The sequence below is a fragment of the Gossypium raimondii genome, chromosome 9 (assembly GCF_025698545.1).
Source record: "Gossypium raimondii isolate GPD5lz chromosome 9, ASM2569854v1, whole genome shotgun sequence".
NCBI classification, from domain to species: domain Eukaryota; kingdom Viridiplantae; phylum Streptophyta; class Magnoliopsida; order Malvales; family Malvaceae; genus Gossypium; species Gossypium raimondii.
The window spans coordinates 43,234,927-43,257,464 of record NC_068573.1 but is presented as its reverse complement, the minus strand read 5'-3'; the positions used below and the strand labels follow the sequence as shown (position 1 = coordinate 43,257,464).

Here is a 22,538-nt window from a genome sequence, read left to right as displayed (position 1 = left end):
ATAATAAATTAAATAATATTTATGAAATTGTGTAATGTTTGTGTAGTTGAAGGTTAATACTCGGCGGGAATACCAAGGGTGGGTTTAGATGGGTGATTGGAGTGCGATGCGTTTAAACTACTTTTTGTCTCACGCCACAAGATTACCACAATGTCTAATCTCACCGCTACCGCTATTTTTATACTAAACTCAAGTAAACGCACCGCCCATCCAAACTCACCCTAAGCCAACCAATGATTTTGGTTTGTGTTCGGGTATAAATGTGAGATGGGAAGGGAAATGATTTTCAACAAGGGTAGCGTGTGGTTTATTATATATAAAAAAAATTATATAATTTTAAATTTTGTTTTCTTCTTGAAGAAAAATTTTGAAAGTTGAATATATGTTGCGGTCTCTCTTCTTCTCCCCCCGGATACGGCGTGTGGCAGTGCCATCCAGCCCTCTGGGTCCAACCCTTGCCATGGACAACAACAATCGAAGCCGCACTACTGACAGCAGTGTTCAAACCAACCCTCGCATTCAAAAACTCCAACAAATTGTTAAAACCGACGCATCTGGTACTTCTCCTTCGAACTCCCAACAGTCACTCGCACATCCCCATTTCCCATCTCGGTTCCTTTCATTTTTCTCTTTGCTTTTTATTGTGTAGGTAATAGGTATTCTTTTTCTTCTTTTTCGAGTAATTGATTGCGGGTTTAGCTTATGTATTAGACTAGTTTTACTACATGGGTTCTTGGAATGGAATATTTTATTGTCTTGCTATTCTGAGAAAACTTGTATGAAGCTTATCACTTAGAATGATCCCAACTCATACACCATGTCATGATATCTTTCCGCTTAATCTTTAGCTGGTTGGGAAGAGTCCTGGAAGCAGGGAGTCACCCCTTGGGATTTAGGTTGCCCTACACCTGTTATTTTACATCTGCATCACTCTGGATCTCTCCCCATGGGCAGGGTTCTCGTCCCTGGATGTGGCACTGTAAGTTGTATTCTTTGCAATATGCCTTATTGCTTTAAACGACAGCTTCATGTGCTAGTCAAATTTGGTGCGACCTTTTCTGCTGCTCTGCAATTATTTTCATTATATTTATTTATTCCTTAAAAATATCTATTACCGTGTTACTTAACTGCAGGGCTATGATGTGGTGGCAATGGCATGCCCTGGACGCTATGTTGTTGGTCTGGACATATCAGAGGAGGCCATAAAGAAAGCAAAGCAGGTTAGTGTGCCCTCCTCCCACTTTAACAAGATCCATAGGATGCTATCATTGCTCTGGTGTTAGGTATTTTGCTAGTTTTTGTCATTCTGATGAATTGCTTATATTTGGTTGTCAATATAGATGTCTTCCTCATTACCAAATGCAGATGATTTTACTTTCATAAAGGCAGATTTTTTCTCCTGGCGCCCTACAGACTTGTTTGATCTTATTTTTGATTACACGTAAGTTATCTTTAGGGGGGCAATTATCCCATTAGGAAAATCTCTTGATCATCACAATAGTAGGAATCTGCAGGTTTTTTTGTGCCATTCTGCCAGAGATGAGATCAGCATGGGCTCAGCAAATCCAAAACTTTTTAAAACCAGATGGAGAGCTTGTTACATTGATGTTTCCAGTAAGAACTTTTTTTGTTTTATGATTTCTTCCTCTACTTCTTTTTCCTTGTCTTTTCATTGAGGAACCACCTTTTTATGGTTGTTTTCAGTTCTTCGCAATTGTAAGTAGCTCTGATTGTAAAGAACTTTCAATCTACACAAGTTTGTAGTAATTGAAGTGAGATTTTGCTACTCTACTCTCTATACAATCACTGAAAGTAAAAAAAAAAAATTCCTTGATTGCAGATGGATGATCATGCTGGTGGACCCCCTTTTAAAGTATCAATTGAAGAGTAGTTTTCTGCCACCTTTATATGCTTTTATGTGGATTATGTTAAAAGCATTTTCTAGTCCTGTTTCCATGGCATTGCTAGTAATATTCTGGTCAAATAGGGAGGGATATATATATTATCTGCTGACGTAAGAATGATCCATCACAATCTGTCGAACTTTGTAACCATGCAGCTATGAAGAGGTTTTGCATCCAATTGGCTTTAAGGCAGTATCCATTGTTGATAATGAATTGGCCATTGAAGCTAGAAAGGTATGTTAACTTGTTTTTTGTCAGTAAACTTGTCGGACTGAGCTTGCAAAAGCTATATTGTGCCCCATATGGAGCTGTAATTGGACTTTCAAGAATGTGCACTAAATATCACAATGTCATTAAAGGAGCAAACCTAGATTCCACAGCATATATAAGATAATACCTTCACTGGAAGTGAGGACGGGATCTTTGTTGGTAACATGATTGCTATAACTTCTCCTAGTCAGAAATGACATTGAACAATCCTTGTGCAGTGCCATCATAATAGTTTATATTAGATTTATGACCGACCATCCTGTATGTGGTAAATAATAGTAAAGAAAAGGAACAGAAGAGGAAGGAAAAGGGGAAAGGGATTATTGGAGCCCCACTAATTTCTGGTGGACATTCCTTAGTATAGATTTCTATTCTTGGTTATATTTGATGCCTTTTTTGGCAAACAGAAGAGAAGATTGAATATATTTTAATGATAAGGAATTCAATGTATAATGCTTTTGGCCAATGACACTGTTACCTTGCCTCAGTACTAGGTTCCTTTCAGAATGACCTCTTCAAATTTTTACTGGCTTTTCTGGACCTCTATTCTGCTCTTTGCTTCCACTTGGATGTACTCTCTTAATGCCATTAGCCATATCTAGGGCTAGTGATTTAATTAACTCGCAATGCCACAAGGATTTCTAAGTACTGGTTCCTTCAACAGGGAAGAGAGAAGCTTGGAAGATGGAAAAGAGGTGTCGGCCACTCCTCTCTATGAATTGTGATAATGATCGTTGGCTAATTGAGGAGCCATGCTTAGGGTTGCTCGAGCTCAAGGTAAAGGGCGATTACTTTCATTCACGAAGTTCATCTGAATTAGAAGGCTTGCAAATGAGATAGTACATGTTAATGATGTTATATTTTTTCTTTCATTCCTTTTTTAACGTTTAAACACAGGAAAATATAATCAGAAAGTGATTGTAATTTAGAGACAGAGTAAACTGCTAGTTGTCATCTCTATCTTTAATTTGTGAGTTGTAATATGTACCAAAAGATAAAATAAAATGTTGTTTTTCTTTTTGCTGTAAGATTATTTTTCTTCTTAAATTGAAATTACCATACCATATAAAAGATTATTTTATATCACAACAATTTGTTCCTATTATTCTAAGCGTTTTATCAAAATCGGTTCATTTCCGTAAATTTTCAAAAATTCGCTTGTTTTTGTAATTTAAAAAAATGGCGTTTTCTGGAATTTTAGTCTCATTCTCTATTTCAATTTTTCTATACGCATTTACACATGAATTATTTAAAATATAAATATTATAATATTTTACAATAAATTTTATTAATTAATTTAGTGTAACAATTTTAAGAATATATTTAATTTAATTTAATCGTAACTTAATTTTTAAATTATAATTTATAATATAACTATATAATTTTAATTAGGTATTATAATCATTATGATATTTATATAAATATATAATTTTTACTTGGTTAATAAGTCATATAGAGTTTGACAATTTTAATTACAAAACTTATAATTACTTTTTGTTATCATTTTTTATTTTTATGTTATATATAGTTTATTATTTTATGCATAATATTTTTCACTTGTACTATGAATTATGTATTACTATTTTTATGTTTATATTATTAATTGGTTATAAAATGTTATTATTTATCAATATATTATAAAAGTAATTATGAATTTAAATATTAATAAAATATTTAATTTAAAATGCAACTTAATGCATTAGCCTGATAAATGTTATAAGACAAAGTTTAAAGTATAATTCCACGTAGATGTTTTATTATAAAATTAATAAGTTTTCAATAGAGATATTTGTTTATATTATTTATATATTTAACATATATTATAAACATGGTTAATATGATGTGAACTATTAACAAGTTAACTTTTCTAAAAAAATATTAATAAGTCAACTTAATTAGGCTATAAATTTTAATAAATATAGTATAAATTAATGTGTTATATCAATATATATTAGAAATTTTATTACATGAGTATATGTATGAAAACTACATATTTAAAACATAGTAAATGTAATGACACGTATGAAATATTTATGAAATTTTAAAAAAGTTTAAATTATGACACCAACTCAATCCACGACATTATTAATATTAATAATTATATTACACAACTGTGGAAATAACATATTTAAAATACATGTGTGTTTAAAATAATATCCAAATGAAACATATGGTTTGAAGCTAATAATAACTTATATGCAATATGTATGAATTTATAATTTATCAAATAACTTTTAACAAAAATTATCAAATTGGCTTAAATTTAAATACGTAAATACATGTAATTAAATATATTAAATCTATTCCAATAGCTTTCTAGCTCATATTGTCATTTTTTATAGAACATTAAATCTCATTGTGTTAGGTAGTATTATTTAATATGTTATCAAAATATCAAAATGTTACCATGTTGGTGAAAGAAAAATTCAATAATAAAAGATTTATTAAACAATTGAATCATAGGTAGAGTTGTAACTTACTTTAAAAATACTCTCATCAATCTCGAGATAATGTCGAGTTAATTTGTAACACCAATCCAATCAATGACATTGTCAATATTATAATTTTTATTATATGGGTATGTGTGTGGAAACCACAAACTTAGAACATAAATGTGTGTTTAAAATAACATGCAATAAATAATGTAATGTAAGGTTTGAAACTAATAATGTTGAAAATATGGAAAGATTAAAGGAGTGCCCACTCTTTGACCAACTACAGCAGACGAGACTGTTTTCATATTTGTGTTAATGGCAATTTATTGAACAAAATATTTGGTCTATATTGATATTGTGGAATGTATCCAACCTATTAATGAAGATCATATCACTTGAGGAAACGTATTTGGAGGATCAAATCATGCTTATGTAATCCATTTGGATCAAGTAAGTTGGATTGAATCGAATCACCAAAGATTTAGCTACCAACAATCCTTGTTTACCTTGTTTGTTATTATTATATTATATCCAACTTATTTAGTTGTTGTTTAATAGGGATTATGATGGATCTTCTTTATGTTAGCAAGCCTTAAAATATTCTATATAATTGATAGACTTGTATAGGTTATTGTATAGAATGATATAGCACTTAATATGTTCAAGTGAGGAACTTTATTTTATGAGTGCATTGTGATAGTAAAATCTGTTGTGTTGTGTTTTTACTTGCTAAGTTCATAGGGGTGAATTTAATGGTGAGAGTATTAGTCTTCAATGTGCAAATGTGAGGAAATTATCACAGGTGTGTGATAGATTTAGGGTAATTTGTTGTAAGTGTTGAAGATAATGAATATTTCTCACTGAACTAGGCTTTGCAAACGTTAGAAAATTGAATTGAGTAAACAATCTTTGTGCCCATTATTTTGTTTCTGTTTCTGTTTATCGTGGTGCTTGAAGAAGTGTCCACTTCTTCCAAGCACATAGCTTAGCCTCAGCAACTGTTCAGGCCAACAAATAATACTAACACATCTGCAATATGTATGCAATTAACATAAGAAATCATTTAAATTATGAGTAAAAGGAAATTTAAATAGCTAAATACAACAAATTAAGAATGCTAAACTCACACCAATTGTTTATCATTGTATTCTCATTTTTCTTGAGTTTGGATCGAGTTGACTCGTGATACTAACTTAGTCACACACTTAAATAATCTATCTATCTATCTATCTATCTATCTATCTATCTATATATATATAAACAATGTGGGTGAAATAACTTGTATAATAACATCGAAATGTATAAAATACCAAAATAAAGCTTTGGTTGAAGTGGTAAAGGAATGATTATGTAGATGCTGGTGGCATGAGTTTAAATATCAATATTTGTAACATTTTATTGATTTTTAAAATAAGAAAAATTCAAAATTATCATCATAACAAGATAATTATTTCAAATATGAAATGATATTTTGTAATTTCTCCGATCGAGTTGGTGTTTAGTTGACTTGTGAACTCAATTATGGATTTAAATAATAGTATAGAAGTATAGATATACACTTGATGAAGATAGTATGATATGCATAACAAAATTAAAATGTTAAAATAAAATTTTGATTGAGTGGAAAAATTAAAGTTTGATCGATTAAAAGTTGTGAAAGTTTTAGTTCAACTCTTAAAACTTTTAACCAATTCAAAAACTATAAAATTTAAAATGAATCAAATTAAAGTAAATGGACTAAACCTGTAATTTACCGGAGTTAAAAATTAGTAGTAGAATTTGATCTCATAATGTGTTTATTTATTTCTTTTCCAATTTATGATAAATAAAATTGTGAATTTTGAAGGAAAGGAATGGATACTTGGGAAATGATATTCCTTTCCTTTCCTTTAAAAAATTAATAGGTGTTTAATTATACTTATAAGAATATTTGAAAAATCGTATTAAACTCCTCAAAATATTTTAAAATTAATTAAATTACCTATTATTTTTTAAATGTCTCATTAAGCCCCTTAGTTTAATTCTAATTTTAAAAAAAAAAATTAATTAGAGCCAAAATTATTAACTCTATAGGTGGTGAAGTCGAGGTAAAGAGTTTTGTTTTTTTGTTTTAGGTAGTATGGGAATGATGATGGGTTGGTATATATGTAGAATGGAATGGCATGGAGATGGAAAGAACCATTCGTATCCAGTCCTTAATTAGCTCCTCTCCCGCCTCGCCTGCCTCACTCTTCGCTCTCACTTTTAAATTTTAATGCAAAATTTGGAACCTGCGATGCGAGATGATGGATCCTCCCTTTCCGCTGTCCCCTTACACTTAGCACTCTCTCCCTCCCATTTCTCCCTTGCTTTTCATTCTCATTCTCTTTTCCATTTTCATTTTTCTCTTCTGATCCATGTCAATCAACCTTCATTTTTCATTCATTAACATCTACTACTAGTAGTAACAGCCAACCTTTTTGATTCCTAATTAATAATGGATGAACATAACATCCAGGACGACGATAAGGACAAAGAGGCCCTCGCCGGTCTCTCCTCCGTCCCACCTCCCCAACGCAAGATGCATTCCTACAGCCAGCAGCTACGCGCCAACTCCGCGCATAAGCGTCACCACCAAGTCCGCAAGCACAGCCTAGATGACATCCCCAAGCCCTCCGACCATTACTACAACAACGAAGACTCTTCCGATGACGACATCTTCGCCCGAAATTCCAACAATGCCTCCGGTGAAGATTATATTATCACTCACTCTCAGAGGCTCGACCAGAACCTCTCCTTGGACAGTGGTTGCCCCCCCGATGATTCCCGCAATTTCCAGCCTCTGCCCGAGTTCATTGGCGCTGGAGGTACCAACGGTATTTTCAAGGTCCCTATGCGCGCCACCGTCCACCCTAGGCGCCCACCTTGCCTCGAGCTCAGGCCCCACCCTCTCAGGGAGACTCAAGTAGGGAAGTTCTTGAGGAACATCGCTTGCACCGACAAACAGCTGTGGGCAGGCCAAGAGTGTGGGGTTCGCTTTTGGAGGTTCCAGGACGCTTATCAACCTGGCCTTGGTACCAAAGTGAGGAGGGGTGATGAGGATGCTGCGCCCTTTCAGGAGTCTGGCAACACCGCCCCTACCATCTGTTTGCTGGTAGATAGCGCGAATAGGTTGGTTTGGAGTGGACACAAGGATGGAAAAATTAGGTCTTGGAAGATGGATCACGCTGCGGATGAACCTTCTCCTTTCAAGGAAGGCTTGTCATGGCAGGCGCATCGTGGTTCTGTTCTTTCTATCGTCATGAGCTCCTATGGTAATTATATTAACTAATCCACTATGTTTCTTTCTTCCTTTTTGTCCCCCGCTTTTCCAATTTTCTTGGCCATGATTATCAACTGGAAGGCTTCTCATATAAAATGACGTCATTTGAGTCGTTATATATATTAATGAAAAATGAACAAAAAGCCCTTTTTAACTTTTTAAGCATAATGCTTGGCTTCAGGTGACTTGTGGTCAGGTGGCGAGGGCGGTGTTATTAAGATTTGGCCATGGGAATCCATTGAAAAATCTCTCTCTCTTAGACCTGAGGAAAAACACATGGCTGCTTTATTGGTAGAGAGGTCATTCATAGACCTAAGAAGCCAAGTCACTGTTAATGGTAACTGTAGCATTTCTTCCTCGGATATCAAGTGCTTGGTTTCCGACCGTGTAAGAGCCAAAGTTTGGTGCGCTCAGCCTCTTTCCTTCTCGCTATGGTACGCTTGGCCTATGATTATTAATTATACTCTCTGTATATGAGGTTAACATTTTGATATGTATTTATAAACTTCGCAAGCAAAGTTCTCCTCTACCATTCACCACCGCTGCTAGTATCATACATGTGTTGAAAGCTTGAAGGATGTAATTTAACGGCAAGAGTAAATGTTTTATAGTTAGTTTCCAATTTATATTGTAAGCCAGCACAATCTATTGATGACTGACTTTAATGTGCAGGGATGCTCGCACGAAGGAGCTTCTCAAAGTATTTAATATTGAGGGTCAGACTGAAAATCGTGTAGACATGCCATCTTCAGATCAAGGAGGCGCCGTAGAAGATGAGATGAAGGTGAAATTTGTTTCCAGTTCTAAAAAGGAGAAATCTGGGGGTTTTTTGCAAAGATCCCGGAATGCTATAATGGGAGCTGCAGATGCTGTCCGTAGAGTTGCAACAAGAGGAGCAGGGGCATTTGCAGAAGACAATAAGAGGACTGAAGCACTAGTACTAGCTGCAGATGGGACAATATGGAGTGGATGTACGAATGGCCTACTTGTGCAGTGGGATGGAAGTGGAGTTCGCTTGCAAGATGTTAGTCACCACCCTTGTGCAGTACAGTGCTTTTGTGCTTTCGGTGCACGAATTTATGTAGGCTATGTTAGTGGGATGGTCCAGGTGATGGATCTTGAGGGGAACCTGGTTGCCGGATGGATGGCTCACAACGGTCCTGTGATAAAATTGGCAGCTGGCGATGGCTATATCTTCAGCTTGGCTACTCACGGGGGTATACGTGGGTGGAGCATCTCATCTCCAGGGCCAATTGATAGCTTATTACGAACAGACCTAGCAGAAAAAGAACCAATTTACTCAAGACAAGACAATGTCAGGATGCTTGTTGGAACGTGGAATGTTGGTCAAGGAAGAGCCTCTCAGGAAGCACTCATGTCATGGTTGGGTTCTGTTGTATCAGACGTTGGCATTGTTGTTGTTGGCTTACAAGAAGTGGAAATGGGTGCAGGTTTCCTTGCAATGTCTGCAGCTAAAGAAACCGTAAGATTTTACCAATATCATGTCATCATCTATAATGTTCTCATCTGCCTGGTCTGTTACCTTGTTGAAATTACAACATATGTCCTATTCTACTGGTTCTTCATTAACATTTATTTTTGTATGCATTACTAGTTTTAATACATTCATTTAACATTGTCAAAACATTCCAAATCAATTAAATCAGAATATTTCATACATGGTTGTTAAAGTAAAAAAGAAAGGTTGATTAGATATTTCAACTGGTTTAAAGTCGTAGTAGTTGCTTATACGCATGTATTCTCTTCGATAAACTCTTGTACCTAAGTGTAGGTAGGACTCGAAGGGAGTTCTATTGGGCATTGGTGGCTTGACACAATTGGCAAGGCCTTGGATGAAAACACAACATTTGAACGGATGGGTTCTAGGCAGCTGGCAGGATTGCTGGTTTCTCTTTGGTAAGTGGCTATTACGTCAACATAACACCTTGCGTAAATTATCCTTTTGCATTTGCTATCTAAAATCATTTATAATAATTTTATTGTCACTCAGGGCAAGGAAGAGTATTAGAACACATGTTGGGGACATTGATGCGGCAGCAGTTCCGTGTGGCTTCGGTCGAGCTATTGGCAATAAGGTTTTCCATTTTGATTTTCATGTTGTCTTTAATGGACTTATGCGGGTTCAGTATATAAGATTTAAGAGTGGTGCAGGGAGGTGTAGGTTTGAGGATCAGAGTGTATGATCGGTTAATCTGCTTTGTTAACTGTCACCTAGCTGCACATTTGGAAGCAGTAAACCGCCGAAATGCAGACTTCGATCATATCTTTCGAAATATGTCCTTCTCCCGCTCATCGAATCTACTCAATAATGCAGCTGGTATGGTGCGATTACTGTTTTTCTGTTGCTCTCTTGCGTTCTCCACATATTTATTTAGGCTGCTTTATTCTTCTGGCTTGCCACTGGTGCTCTCTGTTGCAGCTGGAGCCTCCGCTGCTGTTCAAACGACTCGGGTCACAAATGTAACACCCTTGCCCTGCTCTATTTCATTCATATCTAGTTTATTATTTATTTAGTTATGCATGTTTCTTAATATTTCCTTTCACCTGTGTTTCAACATCACTACTACGGCTACATTTCCACAGGCTGCAGGTGTTAACACTGAAGAAACAAAGCTTGATTTAGCTGAAGCAGATATGGTTGTGTTTCTTGGCGATTTTAACTATCGCCTGTTTGGTATATCTTATGATGAAGCTAGGGACTTTGTTTCTCAAAGATGCTTCGATTGGCTTAGAGAGAAGGATCAGCTGAGGGCAGAGATGAAAGCGGGTAAGGTTTTCCAAGGAATGCGTGAGGCCATTATCAGATTCCCTCCCACCTACAAGTTTGAAAGGCACAGACCTGGCTTGGCAGGTACAACACTTGCTTAACTCATTCACCTACTTAGCTTGCCTAGCCTTTCTACTACTAATCAACAATCGGTTTATTTCACCCATTTTTAAGGTTATGATTCTGGCGAAAAGAAGCGCATTCCTGCATGGTGTGACAGAGTGATATATCGTGATAACAGGTCTGGACCGGTCGATGAGTGCAGTTTGGAATGTCCGATAGTCTCCTCTATTTTACTGTAAGTTTCTTGACAAAGAGTGTTATGTTGTGGCGTTGCTTTTGATATCATTTCTCAAGTGCAATTAATGTGTAATTGGTTAGGTACGAGGCTTGCATGGACGTTACGGAGAGTGACCACAAACCAGTGCGTTGCAAATTCCACAGTACAATAGCACATGTAGATAGATCAGTAAGGAGACAAGCGTTTGGGGAAGTCTTGCAGGTGAATAAGAAAGTTAAGGCTATTCTTGATGAATTACGTTATGTCCCAGAAACAGTTGTTAGCACCAACAACATTGTCCTTCAAAACCAGGACACATCAATCCTCCGAATCACCAACAAATGTGAAAAGGATAAAGCTATATTTAGAATCGTTTGTGAAGGTCAGTCCACTGTGAAGGATGAGGAGGACACGGCTGAGTACCATCCAAGAGGCTCCTTTGGCTTTCCACGGTGGCTCGAGGTATTCCAACTAGTTAATCCTAGTCCAACCATCTTCAAGTTGTAAGAAAGTGGAGTTTGTTATCTTATGTGCTCCTTTTGCCTTAGGTTACACCAGCTGCTGGCATCATCAAACCAGAACAGTCTGTGGAGGTTGCGGTCCATCATGAAGAGTTCCACACCCTAGAAGATCTTGTTGATGGCATCCCGCAGAACTGGTGGTGTGAAGACACTCGTGATAAGGAAGTGGTATTGACGGTGTCTATAAACGGCAGTTGCTCAACAGAAACAAAAAGCCATCAGATCCGCGTGCGTCACTGCTTCTCAGCAAAGACAGTCCGCATCGACTCAAAGTCCAGCACCAGCAAGAAAAGCCAAGGAGGTAGCAGGAAGATCAGCAGCTCCTCAGATGCGATTGATGATTCCAGGAACTGACATAACCCTTGAAGCTAGAAGTGAGGTCTGTATGTAGAACATATATAGGGCAGATGTAGATGCAATGCAAGGCAACAACTGGAAGGAGCTAGCGCTGCCTGTGCGTGTGCCTGAGCCTGAGGCAAGGAGGTCTGTGGTTGCCTCAGTCATTCATTCCATTTTATTCACAACTCAAGTCAGTTTCTTGATGTAAATACTAAAAGAAGCATGGCAACTATTTGAGATGTTGGGTTGGGACTGTTGATTTGATTTGTTAAGTTGTTGTGGCTTCTTTTCTCTTATATTTAGCAATCCATATTCTTTTCATGTATTCACGGACTACTACAAGCATTCCTTGCTTGAAGGCAGCACAGTGTAATGTTTCTGAATGATTTATTTAATTTTCTATTTATTTATTTAACATGCAGAAGAAATAAGCTGGTTGCTGTCTCAATCAGTACTGCTAATATTTTTGGAGGCAAACAAATTTTTAACAAGATCAGCTGTACTGGAATCCCAGTGCGTTAGAATATTTAGGCAAAAACTTTTTCAATCGCAAAGCAAGCTTGAGTGGGGGAGAGTTTGGATATCCTTTAGTCCAACTTTAAATCACTCAACTTGTAACATTTTGATACCTGAATCAATTGTTGGATCCAAGCTATAAGGTGTTACATTCGTTGTTAGAGTAACTACGATCAATCTATATTCTATTTATATAAACAATTAAATTTCAAGCAATACATACATTAAATATGATATACATTCGTTTCTGAGTCATATACGAGCTTACAAAAGTTCTATTGCTAACCCGAGATTGAATTAAGACCAATTTGTAATGTTTTCAAAGTTTTGAGTTGATATCGCGACAATGGAGGTACCTCATTGAGATGCCACATACTGACTTGACCTCGTCATAATGACCATTGCTCGACGTTGTGGCGTGACATATGGGCTAGATCTTATCGCAACGAAAAATGTTCAACGTTGTAACGTGGCATACTATTTTTGAATGGTCAAATTTTGGTACCTATTTTTATCATTCATATGTACAAATTATCCCTTCCATTTAATCAAATAAACAGCATACCATAATTCAATACTCCATCCTTAACAATTAATACAATTTATGCCTAAATATCACTACCATTTTACCATTTAATTCAAGCATACAAGTAGTTAACATATTACTAACTATTTAGCCCATTTTAGCCAATTCATGTATATAAGTTAAACTTAGCATCATCTCATGTAAATAAAATATACCAAAATCATATATATACAACTATTTCATTATGCCATTACTCAGAAACTTTCAATTCTAGCTTTCAAAAATTCACAAGATAATATATTATACAAAACTCGACTTAATCTAGGTACATGCCGTATAACAAACAAAAAGAGACTTTACAAATTTTGATGAGTTTAGGATCTCTGGCTGGATGCTGGAGTCACTACTCAGGATCTCGAAATGTACCTAAACATGTGTACGAAAAATAAACCGTACATGGAGTAATAAAATTCAGTGATATTTCCATGATTTAAGTCAAAATGGTACACATTAAATAACTTGCACATAAAATACCAAGTTTTCAATTCAAATATGATATTCATCCAATCAATATGCCAATCATACCAAGATTTCAATCCATATACCAATTAGCATATGCAACTAAAGTACCAACAATACTATATGAATCAAAATATACATGTTTCAATTAACCAATCTAATAAATGTATCATATTAACATATTAGCATGATTGATATTCACATTTCTATTTGATTCATAACATATAACCATATTAACATACCATTTTCGAATCAAATCGATTGATTCGTCATGTTTTCACATTGACCCTCCGAGCTCGTATATCCAATCCGCATGATCTTCAACATGCTAACAATATTCATATATTATAACTTATCTTTGTATCACCAATTGTTGGATCTCGTGCCCTAAGTGTAGTATTTTCGTTTATGTACACTTGTAATTTTTTTGAATAGATTGGTTAATAAAATAATTTCATTAATTACATTAATATACTTTGTATAATTGTCCTCATGTGGTTTTTGTACGTAAAGCAAAATAGAAGCAAATGTTGCTTACTGGTAATCCAATGTTTAAACTAATACTAAACGGTGTTACGTGGTCGGACATAATACGAAAAGACAGCTTGTATTAGTAGACCTTCGGATTAAAATCCGATTTCACATATTCAATAGGGACCTCCTACTTTCCATTCTTACTAAAATTTCATAACAATTTTTCTTTTTATTCAATTTGGTCCCCAATGTACGGAATCAACAATTAATAAACTTTAAAATTTAGTCTTTTTCTTAAACTAACTGTGGGAACTGATCCTAGATAATAGATTTTTTTTCTTCGCTCAATAAGTCGATTATAAAGATCGATGAACAACCTCAAACTTTCTAATTCTTCTTTAGTAGTAAATTAATTACGGGAACAACCTAACAACTAACCCTCTCCAAGCAAATAACCTTGAAAGTAACTTCCTCGATCTAATTCCTCGGCTACCTTACAAACTAAAATAACCTAGCTCAAATCAGCGACTTCAATTATGCGAGTTGTATAAACTTGATCATTAACTCCCTTGATGGATCCAACCACTCACTCAATTAGTCAAATCAATTTGTTATTCATTGTACCAAATACAACAATTACGAATCGTACCAATTCACGAATGGTATGCCGTCTAACACTGAACCGAGTACCCTTTCTTGATTTGATGTTAAAAGTTGTGAGACGATTGAGTCTATCTCCTAAATCGGAGAATTAATGAATACCAATGTGAAAAATATTATGTGCAAATTCAAAGTCTCAAAGTTCAAACACCAGATCAATTATCGGCCTAAAACTAGATCAAAACCATCTATTTAAAATAAAAATTATTAAATAAATTATTAAATAAAATAAAAAAGAAAACAAGTTTTGGTGGGTGTAGGTTTCGCCTCCCCTTTTTCAACTCATGTAAATTTTTTCTCTCTCTCTCTATATTATTATAATAATAAAATAAAACCTAACAATTTTTTGGGTGGCTATAGGTTGAGCATTCGATCGAGTCAAATTGAATTGAGTAAAAAATTTCGAGTTAGTCGAGTTGACGAATTTTATTTTAGCAACCAAACTCTGAAATTTTTTCGAATCAAATCGAATCAAGTCAAATCGAGTCGAGTTAATGAATCTTATTATTTATACTCAATGTTGTGTTTACATGGACCGATTATTTAACTAGTAGACGAAGTACAAGATTATTTAACTACATAAATAATATAATTGTTTTGCCTTTTAACTTAATGGGTAAACATTTATCAAATCGATGTAGTTTTACTTTTTTTCCTATTCGGATTTTTGGATAACTCAAATATGTAATTCATATTTGAGTTAAACCAACAAAATTGATTTTTTATTCGAGTTGATCCGAATAACTTAAACTATTTAATTCAAAATTTGAAATTTTTATAAAATTTTTCTACTCGAATTGGATTTTACTCGTTCCTAGTTAGCTGTTCGCCTCCCCCTCTATTAATTAACGGATATAATAATGTGCCATTAGAGTTATTAGATTTTACAAGTAGAAAGAGGCTGGCAAGTTTTTTATAGGCATATTGTAAAATATTTTAAAAATAAATATTTTAAAAAAATTAAGAGACGCATGTTAAAATTTTTAAATTGCTTTTGAAATAATAAAAATACACGGGTAGTGTATCAAATATTAGCCCCAATAATAATAATAAGCTAATTTAATAAAATCCTAAAATAAAAGAGATAAACTTAAAAATGACAAGAAGTCTTAATAGAAATAATAATAAAAATTCTAAGATCTCTCTCTTACGCGCCAATTCGAGTTTTTGTGTCAAATCTTTTGTCTATTCTAAATATTTGCTTGTTTCCTGACACATTAGACAATAATTGTGCTTACATAAGAAATTATCAATTAAGTGTCAATTTAGGTTAAATTCATATCCAAAATTAATTAAAATAAATAATATTGATGTTTCAATTAAACGCATTACCAAATTCCCCTCCCTCACTTAGTCAATGCTTAAGTAATCAAGTATTTCTTGCATTTATCAATCCAAACATACTATGATAATTCAAGTCAATTTAATCACCACAATCCCGAATCCAACCAAGCAAATAAAAATTAGTAAAATATCGATCCCAAACTATCTTTCTCAAGTTAACACATTGATTCACAATTCAATTAAACGCATAATTATCAAATATTCTCACAATCAGGCTCCATAATATCATTTCATGCTAACTTGTCAATATACCAAAATTAAATAAAAATTTGCAACCATAAATAACCATTTGTCCCATTTCTTGTGTTCATTTCTCTCTTTTTTTTTCCCTAATTAAAAAGCTTATCTAGAGTGTCACTAAATCTTTTTACGCGAAGAAGGATGACAACCCAAGCATCCTACCTCGATTACTCAACTTGTCACATCTCTAAATGACTACTAGCTTTAATCATAATTGTTAAGACTATCAGAGTAAGTGAATTGCTTAGAAACGTTACTCAATCTTTTAACGTAAAGACAAATTACAACCCAAGCACTTGACCTCGGTTACTCAATTGATCACAATTCAAAGACTTTATTCAATTTTGCACACAATATCATCTCAATTAATTAGGCGAATTTAATTGTTTTCTTATCAAAATCAAATTACAGAATTAGAAATTTTCTAACGTTTACATGATTCAAATAATTGACAAAGTGAATCTTGAATTTTCCCGAATGAAAATAGCATATGCAAGAATGTGAAAAATACAATTTATACTTTAGGGACGAAGCAGGTAGGAAGGTTTTCGTGAAAGCGACCATATTTATCGTCCCTGTGGGCACTGAATCCATTGTTTAACCTCAACCTACAAAGGAAAACGAAATTAACTATTTAATTAAGATGAAAAAAATGAAAGAAAATGAAAATGAAACAAGGATGCTGAAAACAAAAATAAGGGAAAAATTGAAAATAACACGGGAAAAATATAAAATAAAATAAAAATAGATTTGGGACTTTTGAGTGTCGATGGTGGTCGGAGGTGCAGATCAGGGCTGTTGATTCGGGTGGGTCGATGGAGGATGGTGGCGAGGTGGTCGTGGGGTGGGGGACTTGGGAGGGTCGAGTGTTGATGGGAACAATTTGGGAAAGAGACAAATTTTGATTGGTTGAGTGCAACTTGACTTAGTCAAAATTCTCAATATATATATCCTCTTTTTTTTTTTTTTGGTAAAATACCAAAAAAAAAGCCACTTTTTTTTTTAAATTTACCGAAATGGGCCAGGTATTTTATTATTTACCGGAATGGGCCCTTTTTTCCTAAATCGTGTCCACGTCAGCGCAAAGTCAGGGGACGTGTCAGCAAATCGCGTCCACGTCAGCGCGCTTTGCTGAAGTGGAAATAAATAGCATCCACGTTAGCGCTATTTGTGCCCACGTCGACCAAAACGCTACCGACGTGGACGCGATTTGACGACATCGCCCCCGACTTCACAACGACGTGGACGCGATTTAGGGAAAAAGGCCCATTCGATAAATAATAAAATATCGAGCCCATTTCGTAAATTAAAAAAAGTAGCTTTTTTTGGTATTTTCCCTTTCATTTGTTCGACGGATATGTGCTACTTATCAAGACGAGTCAATTCTCCGGCCATTGCTGAAATCGTACAAATTTTTACGATTTAAAAAAATTTAAAAAATAATTTTTTTAAAATTATTTAAAAATAGGGATTTAAGAGGAAATTGAGAGCAAATTGAGATTAAATATGGATTTGAGAGAAATTTGGAAGGAATTTGAGAGCAAATTGAGAGGAAATTTGAGAGAGGATTAGTTTGTGAAAAAAAAAAGGGTGGGGGTATTTATAAATTTTTTTGACCCGTTGGGGGGGGCAACGGTCAAAAAAATGACCGTTACTCGTTTCACGCATGGGAAATCGCGTCCCAGTAGCGCTACGTGGCAGCAAATCGCGTCCACTTCAGCGCGCTTTGCTGACACGTCCCCTGACTTCGTGCTGATGTGGACGCGATTTAGGGGAAAAGGGCCCATTCCGGTAAATAATAAAATACCGGGCCCATTTTGGTAAATTTAAAAAAAAAGTGGATTTTTTTGGTATTTTGCCCCTCTTTTTTCCCATCATCCTTTCTTTTTTCTTATCAAATATATATATTTACAAAATCAGCACATAGAATTTTATACATCACTATTGCAGTAAACATGGATAATACATATCATGGGATGCTTGGAATCTTTTATAAATAAGAAATTGATGATGAAAGAATATGTATGAGTATGAGGATAAAGTTCAATTATGAGATTGAGACGAGGCATCGTTGTTGTTGTTCCTTCATATTCTTAAGCTTAAAGCTAAGGCAAGCGTTGCGCAAAAGTCACAACATGATAACAGAACAGCTGAAAACATGAAATTTGGTAGCCGGGGGAGGATCCCAGCCAAACCCAATCCTAATGTTAATGCCCAAAGCCAATGGGGGTGACGCCCTTGTTCCATGCTCGCACATGCTTTTTGCCAGTTGCTCACGTTAACTGCATGAAAACACTTCTCCTTGTTTTCTTAAATTATATATTCATTTTGTTTTATTGTATTACATATTTAACTACTAAGAAACTAACTATCCCTGGAAATCTGGAAATCTCTAATCTTAAGCAACGTTCATCTCATATACCTCCTTTGGAGCACATGCTTGCATGCCCTCTTCCTTCATTTCTTTATTCTTTTTTTGTTAATGTTTTCCTTTCCTTATTTTCTGCTTCCTTTTCCTCGCTCGTATCTCTTCCAACCATACTGCTGATCGGTACATTAACATATATATATATATATCCGATAGACTGTTTTAATACTTCGAAGACTTTGATATCAGTTAATCAAGAATATCTTTTTCTAGTATTATTCGTTTTAGAAAATCCGACGGTATAGAACTCGCCATGTGCATAACTAATATTGTGTAAACATAGATCAAGTGATTACTTACACATTATCACCTTTCTTGTTCTACAAAGAATCGCAACGTGTCAACAAAATGACAACCAACAAGCGCTGAATTGATGCTAATTTTACTTGATAAATGTGTTATAGATTTACATTGTTATGGTGATATCTTAGGATACGAATCAAGCAAATAGCGGCTGCATGCCATGCATGCATGGACATATCAAAAGACCAATCCCCACGTAATCGGTAAATAGATCAACAATTTCGGCGTGACCAAGTTGCTTTATTCACTTTGTAGTTAATTACAACCCATTGCGTTTCCAGTTAGACACAATCAGTCTTTTATAAATACCCCTTTCAGTTCTCGTATCTTCTCATCCCCTCAACTCCCTCCTCTCTTATAGAAACCACTACATTTTTATATCACCCAGAAGGACAAAAGAAAAAAAATGGAACAGGCAGCCAAATCTATTGTTTTTCTTGCATTTGTTCTACTTTTCTTCGCTTCATCTGGGGTAGCTGATCCATTGACTTATAACGTTCTTAACTATGGAGCCAAACCCGATGACAATTTTGACTCAACCCAAGCCTTGGTTGCTGCATGGACTTTGGCCTGTGGCTCCATCAATCCCGCAACTATTTACGTCCCGCCTGGGAGGTTTTTGGTGCGCAATGTTGTTTTTCGTGGACAGTGCAAGAACAATGGTATTGTTTTTCGTATCGATGGCACGCTTGTTGCTCCATCGGATTATAAGGTTATTGGAAGTACCGGAAACTGGCTTCTCTTTGAGCATGTAAACGGTGTTTCGATTTACGGTGGGATAATTGATGGTCAGGGCACTGGCTTATGGACTTGCAAGAGGTCAGGCAAAGGCTGTCCCAGCGGGGCAACGGTGAGTTTGACTACAATTCCTTGCACACAGACATGCATTGTATATATATATATATATCCTTCAATTTGACTCCATTTCTGCTTTTTTAAAATTTGATTATTTGGCTTTGCAGTCCTTAGGCTTCAGCAATTCGCGGAACATTGTAATAAGAGGATTAACATCGCTAAACAGCCAAATGTATCATATTGTCATCAATGGTTGTAACAACGTAAAAGTGGAAGGTGTAAGAGTGTCAGCCTCTGGGAATAGCCCAAACACCGATGGCATTCATGTGCAATCATCGAGCGGCGTCACCATTCTGAACACCAGAATCGGAACAGGCGATGATTGTGTCTCGGTTGGGCCCGGCACCAACAATTTATGGATTGAGAAGGTGGCATGTGGACCTGGCCATGGGATCAGCATTGGGAGTCTTGGGAAGGAAGTTGAAGAAGCTGGTGTGCAGAATGTGACTGTTAAAACAGTTGCATTTACTGGCACTGAAAATGGGGTGAGAATAAAGTCATGGGGGAGACAAAGCTCTGGTTTTGCTAGGAACATACTTTTTCAGCATGCAGTCATGACCGATGTCCAAAACCCCATCGTCATTGATCAACATTACTGCCCAGATGAAAAGAACTGCCCTGGTCAGGTACATATTAACATAAATTAATTAAATTTATAACGGCTGGGAATGATTAATTAAATTAGGAAATGAATTAACACAGGTTTCGGGAGTAAAAATTAGCGATGTGACATACCAAGACATCCATGGAACATCAGCGACAGAAGTAGCAGTGAAGTTTGATTGTAGCTCAGAATATCCTTGCAGTAATATAAAGCTGGAGGACGTGAAGCTCACTTACAGAAACAAAGCAGCTGAAGCATCCTGTAGTAATGCTGATGGAACCGCTTCTGGTTTTGTTCAGCCCTCAAGCTGCTTGTAGTAATATTTATCTTCAAAACTATCCACAAACGCATGATTTTTTTTATCCATAAAAATACCATAAGGACATGAATTTCAAATACCATTTCACTCACGATTATTGCAATTAGAGATGTTTGTAGTGATTATAGACACAGAATGAAATTCGGAATTCAAAATTGAAGTACAAGTTCATTAATTTAGTTTCTTTAGTTGAATTTAGATTTCGAGTTTTGTATCTATTTTCAATTTAGTTATCTTTGACAGTTGATATAATTAATGAGTTAATTAAGCATTAAGTCAAAAATTATTTTCAAGAAAATAATAAATATTATAGGTTGGAATATGCCCCAATTATTAGCACTCTTCCTACATTTAAATTTAGTCCTACTTTTATTTTAAAAATTTAATGTTTCTACATTTTAGATTTAAAAATGATAAAAGTTTATATTACATTACATAACGAAATAACCTTTTGACCGTCTAAGGGTTTTAGACCTATGTTGACGGAAATATTGTTTTTAGTGACAGTTTCTGAGCCGTCACTATATGATAATTTGTATGTACCTAATTTTTTATTTCAAAATATCATGCCAATAAATTTAAAAGAAAATTTTTAGTAGTGTTAATAATTAGACTCAAATCTTAAAATCTAAAAATAGTAGGACTAAATTCCAAATGTGTGAAACATATAGAGACTTGGAGCCTATTTTAACCTAAATATTATTATAATTTATAATGATTTTTTACTATTTTATCTTCTAATATTTTTATGTAAAACATTTAAATAAATGAACTAAAACCACTACTTAACATAAATTACATATTGATGGTCATTAAATTAACTATAATTACGACAAAGGCAAGCGCACTTATCGAACAATAGTATAACTATGGTGAGAAGGGAATATCGTATCCACGAGGACTAAAAGTACTAGTAATTACTATTTTTCTATTATTTAGCCGATAAATTGAAGGAATTGTTTTAATCTAAATTTACTAATCTAGATTAACTAAGAACGCGACAAAGAGTGAATTGGGAAAAATAAACGAAAATAACCAATGAGATAGACAATACCCCGGAAAGAATCCACCTAGACTTCACTTATTAATTTGAATCTGAATTAAATAATTTAGTCACTTGCGCCTTAATCCGTAGAAATCCCAAAATTATATTAATATTTCTTTCGAGAGTAAGAACAACTGACTCTAGGTTGATTAATTGAAATCTCTTTCTAATTAAAACTCCTATTGTCGCATTAATTCGATCTATAGATTTTCCTATTAGATTTGACTCTAATCCGGTAGATTTATGTCGTCCTATTTCTAAGATTGCATGCAACTCCACTCAATTATGCTAGATCTACTCTTAAACAGGGACTTTTGCTCCACTGAAATAAACACATTAAACTTGAATCAATATCTCAAAAATATTAAAATAAGAAATAAGCATACATAACTGAGAACAAGAATCAAGTATTTATCATGTAATTCAGAAATCAAATAATAAGATTCCATCATAGGTTTCATCTTCCCTAGGTATCTAGGGAATTTAGTTCATAATTTGGAATAAAATCATCTCAAAGTTAGGATAACAACAAGATATAAAGAAACTCAATAAAACTTCTAAGGAAATTGAATGAAGATCTTCAATCTTAAAGGAAATCCGCTTCTGAGTTGAATCCGGTGGCTTTCTTCGAGTCTTTTCTTCGTTCTTCTCTGTGTATCCCCTTAGGTCCTCTTCTAATATGTATTTATAAATTTTAGAATGCTCAGAAACTCTAAAAATTGGGTTTTTCTGCGTAAAAGAGAAGCAAGGTGTGAAATTGACAAGGGCCGATACATGGGTGTGTGGCCAACCCGTGTGGTTCACACAGGCGTGTGGCCAATCCGTGTGGAAATGCCCAGGCCATGTGGATCCTGAAAACAACTATTT

General features: G+C 34.9%; 3 protein-coding genes across 6 annotated transcripts; all 3 read left to right on the top strand.

Moving 5' to 3' along the window:
• Positions 1 to 304: 304 nt before the first annotated feature.
• On the top strand, positions 305 to 3,189 carry LOC105799997 (probable thiol methyltransferase 2). Of its 3 annotated transcripts, XM_012630832.2 has the most exons (8): positions 310 to 557; positions 849 to 979; positions 1,134 to 1,220; positions 1,341 to 1,441; positions 1,515 to 1,614; positions 1,841 to 1,887; positions 2,060 to 2,138; positions 2,839 to 3,189. In XM_012630832.2, exons 1-8 carry the CDS (start codon positions 383 to 385, stop codon positions 2,890 to 2,892), a joined length of 774 nt encoding a protein of 257 aa, XP_012486286.1. In that variant the 5' UTR covers positions 310 to 382; the 3' UTR covers positions 2,893 to 3,189. The 3 variants fall into 3 exon arrangements, 2 of the variants coding, with proteins under 2 accessions (XP_012486287.1, XP_012486286.1); XR_001135706.2 differs by lacking the exon at positions 2,839 to 3,189 and having other exon boundaries at positions 308 to 557; positions 1,841 to 1,967; XM_012630833.2 differs by lacking the exons at positions 1,515 to 1,614; positions 1,841 to 1,887 and having other exon boundaries at positions 305 to 557.
• A 3,703-nt stretch (positions 3,190 to 6,892) lies between these two features.
• On the top strand, positions 6,893 to 12,253 carry LOC105799995 (type I inositol polyphosphate 5-phosphatase 12). 2 transcript variants are annotated; one of them, XM_012630829.2, is made up of 11 exons: positions 6,893 to 7,902; positions 8,092 to 8,344; positions 8,583 to 9,393; positions 9,703 to 9,827; positions 9,922 to 10,006; positions 10,083 to 10,248; positions 10,351 to 10,391; positions 10,515 to 10,782; positions 10,873 to 10,996; positions 11,080 to 11,440; positions 11,527 to 12,253. In XM_012630829.2, exons 1-11 carry the CDS (start codon positions 7,086 to 7,088, stop codon positions 11,851 to 11,853), a joined length of 3,378 nt encoding a protein of 1,125 aa, XP_012486283.1. In that variant the 5' UTR covers positions 6,893 to 7,085; the 3' UTR covers positions 11,854 to 12,253. The 2 variants fall into 2 exon arrangements, with proteins under 2 accessions (XP_012486283.1, XP_012486282.1); XM_012630828.2 differs by having other exon boundaries at positions 10,083 to 10,391.
• Positions 12,254 to 19,213: 6,960 nt separating this feature from the next.
• Positions 19,214 to 20,786, top strand: LOC105799996 (polygalacturonase). Its single transcript, XM_012630830.2, has 3 exons — positions 19,214 to 19,698; positions 19,811 to 20,329; positions 20,406 to 20,786. Exons 1-3 carry the CDS (start codon positions 19,255 to 19,257, stop codon positions 20,622 to 20,624), a joined length of 1,182 nt encoding a protein of 393 aa, XP_012486284.1. The 5' UTR covers positions 19,214 to 19,254; the 3' UTR covers positions 20,625 to 20,786.
• Positions 20,787 to 22,538: the final 1,752 nt, after the last annotated feature.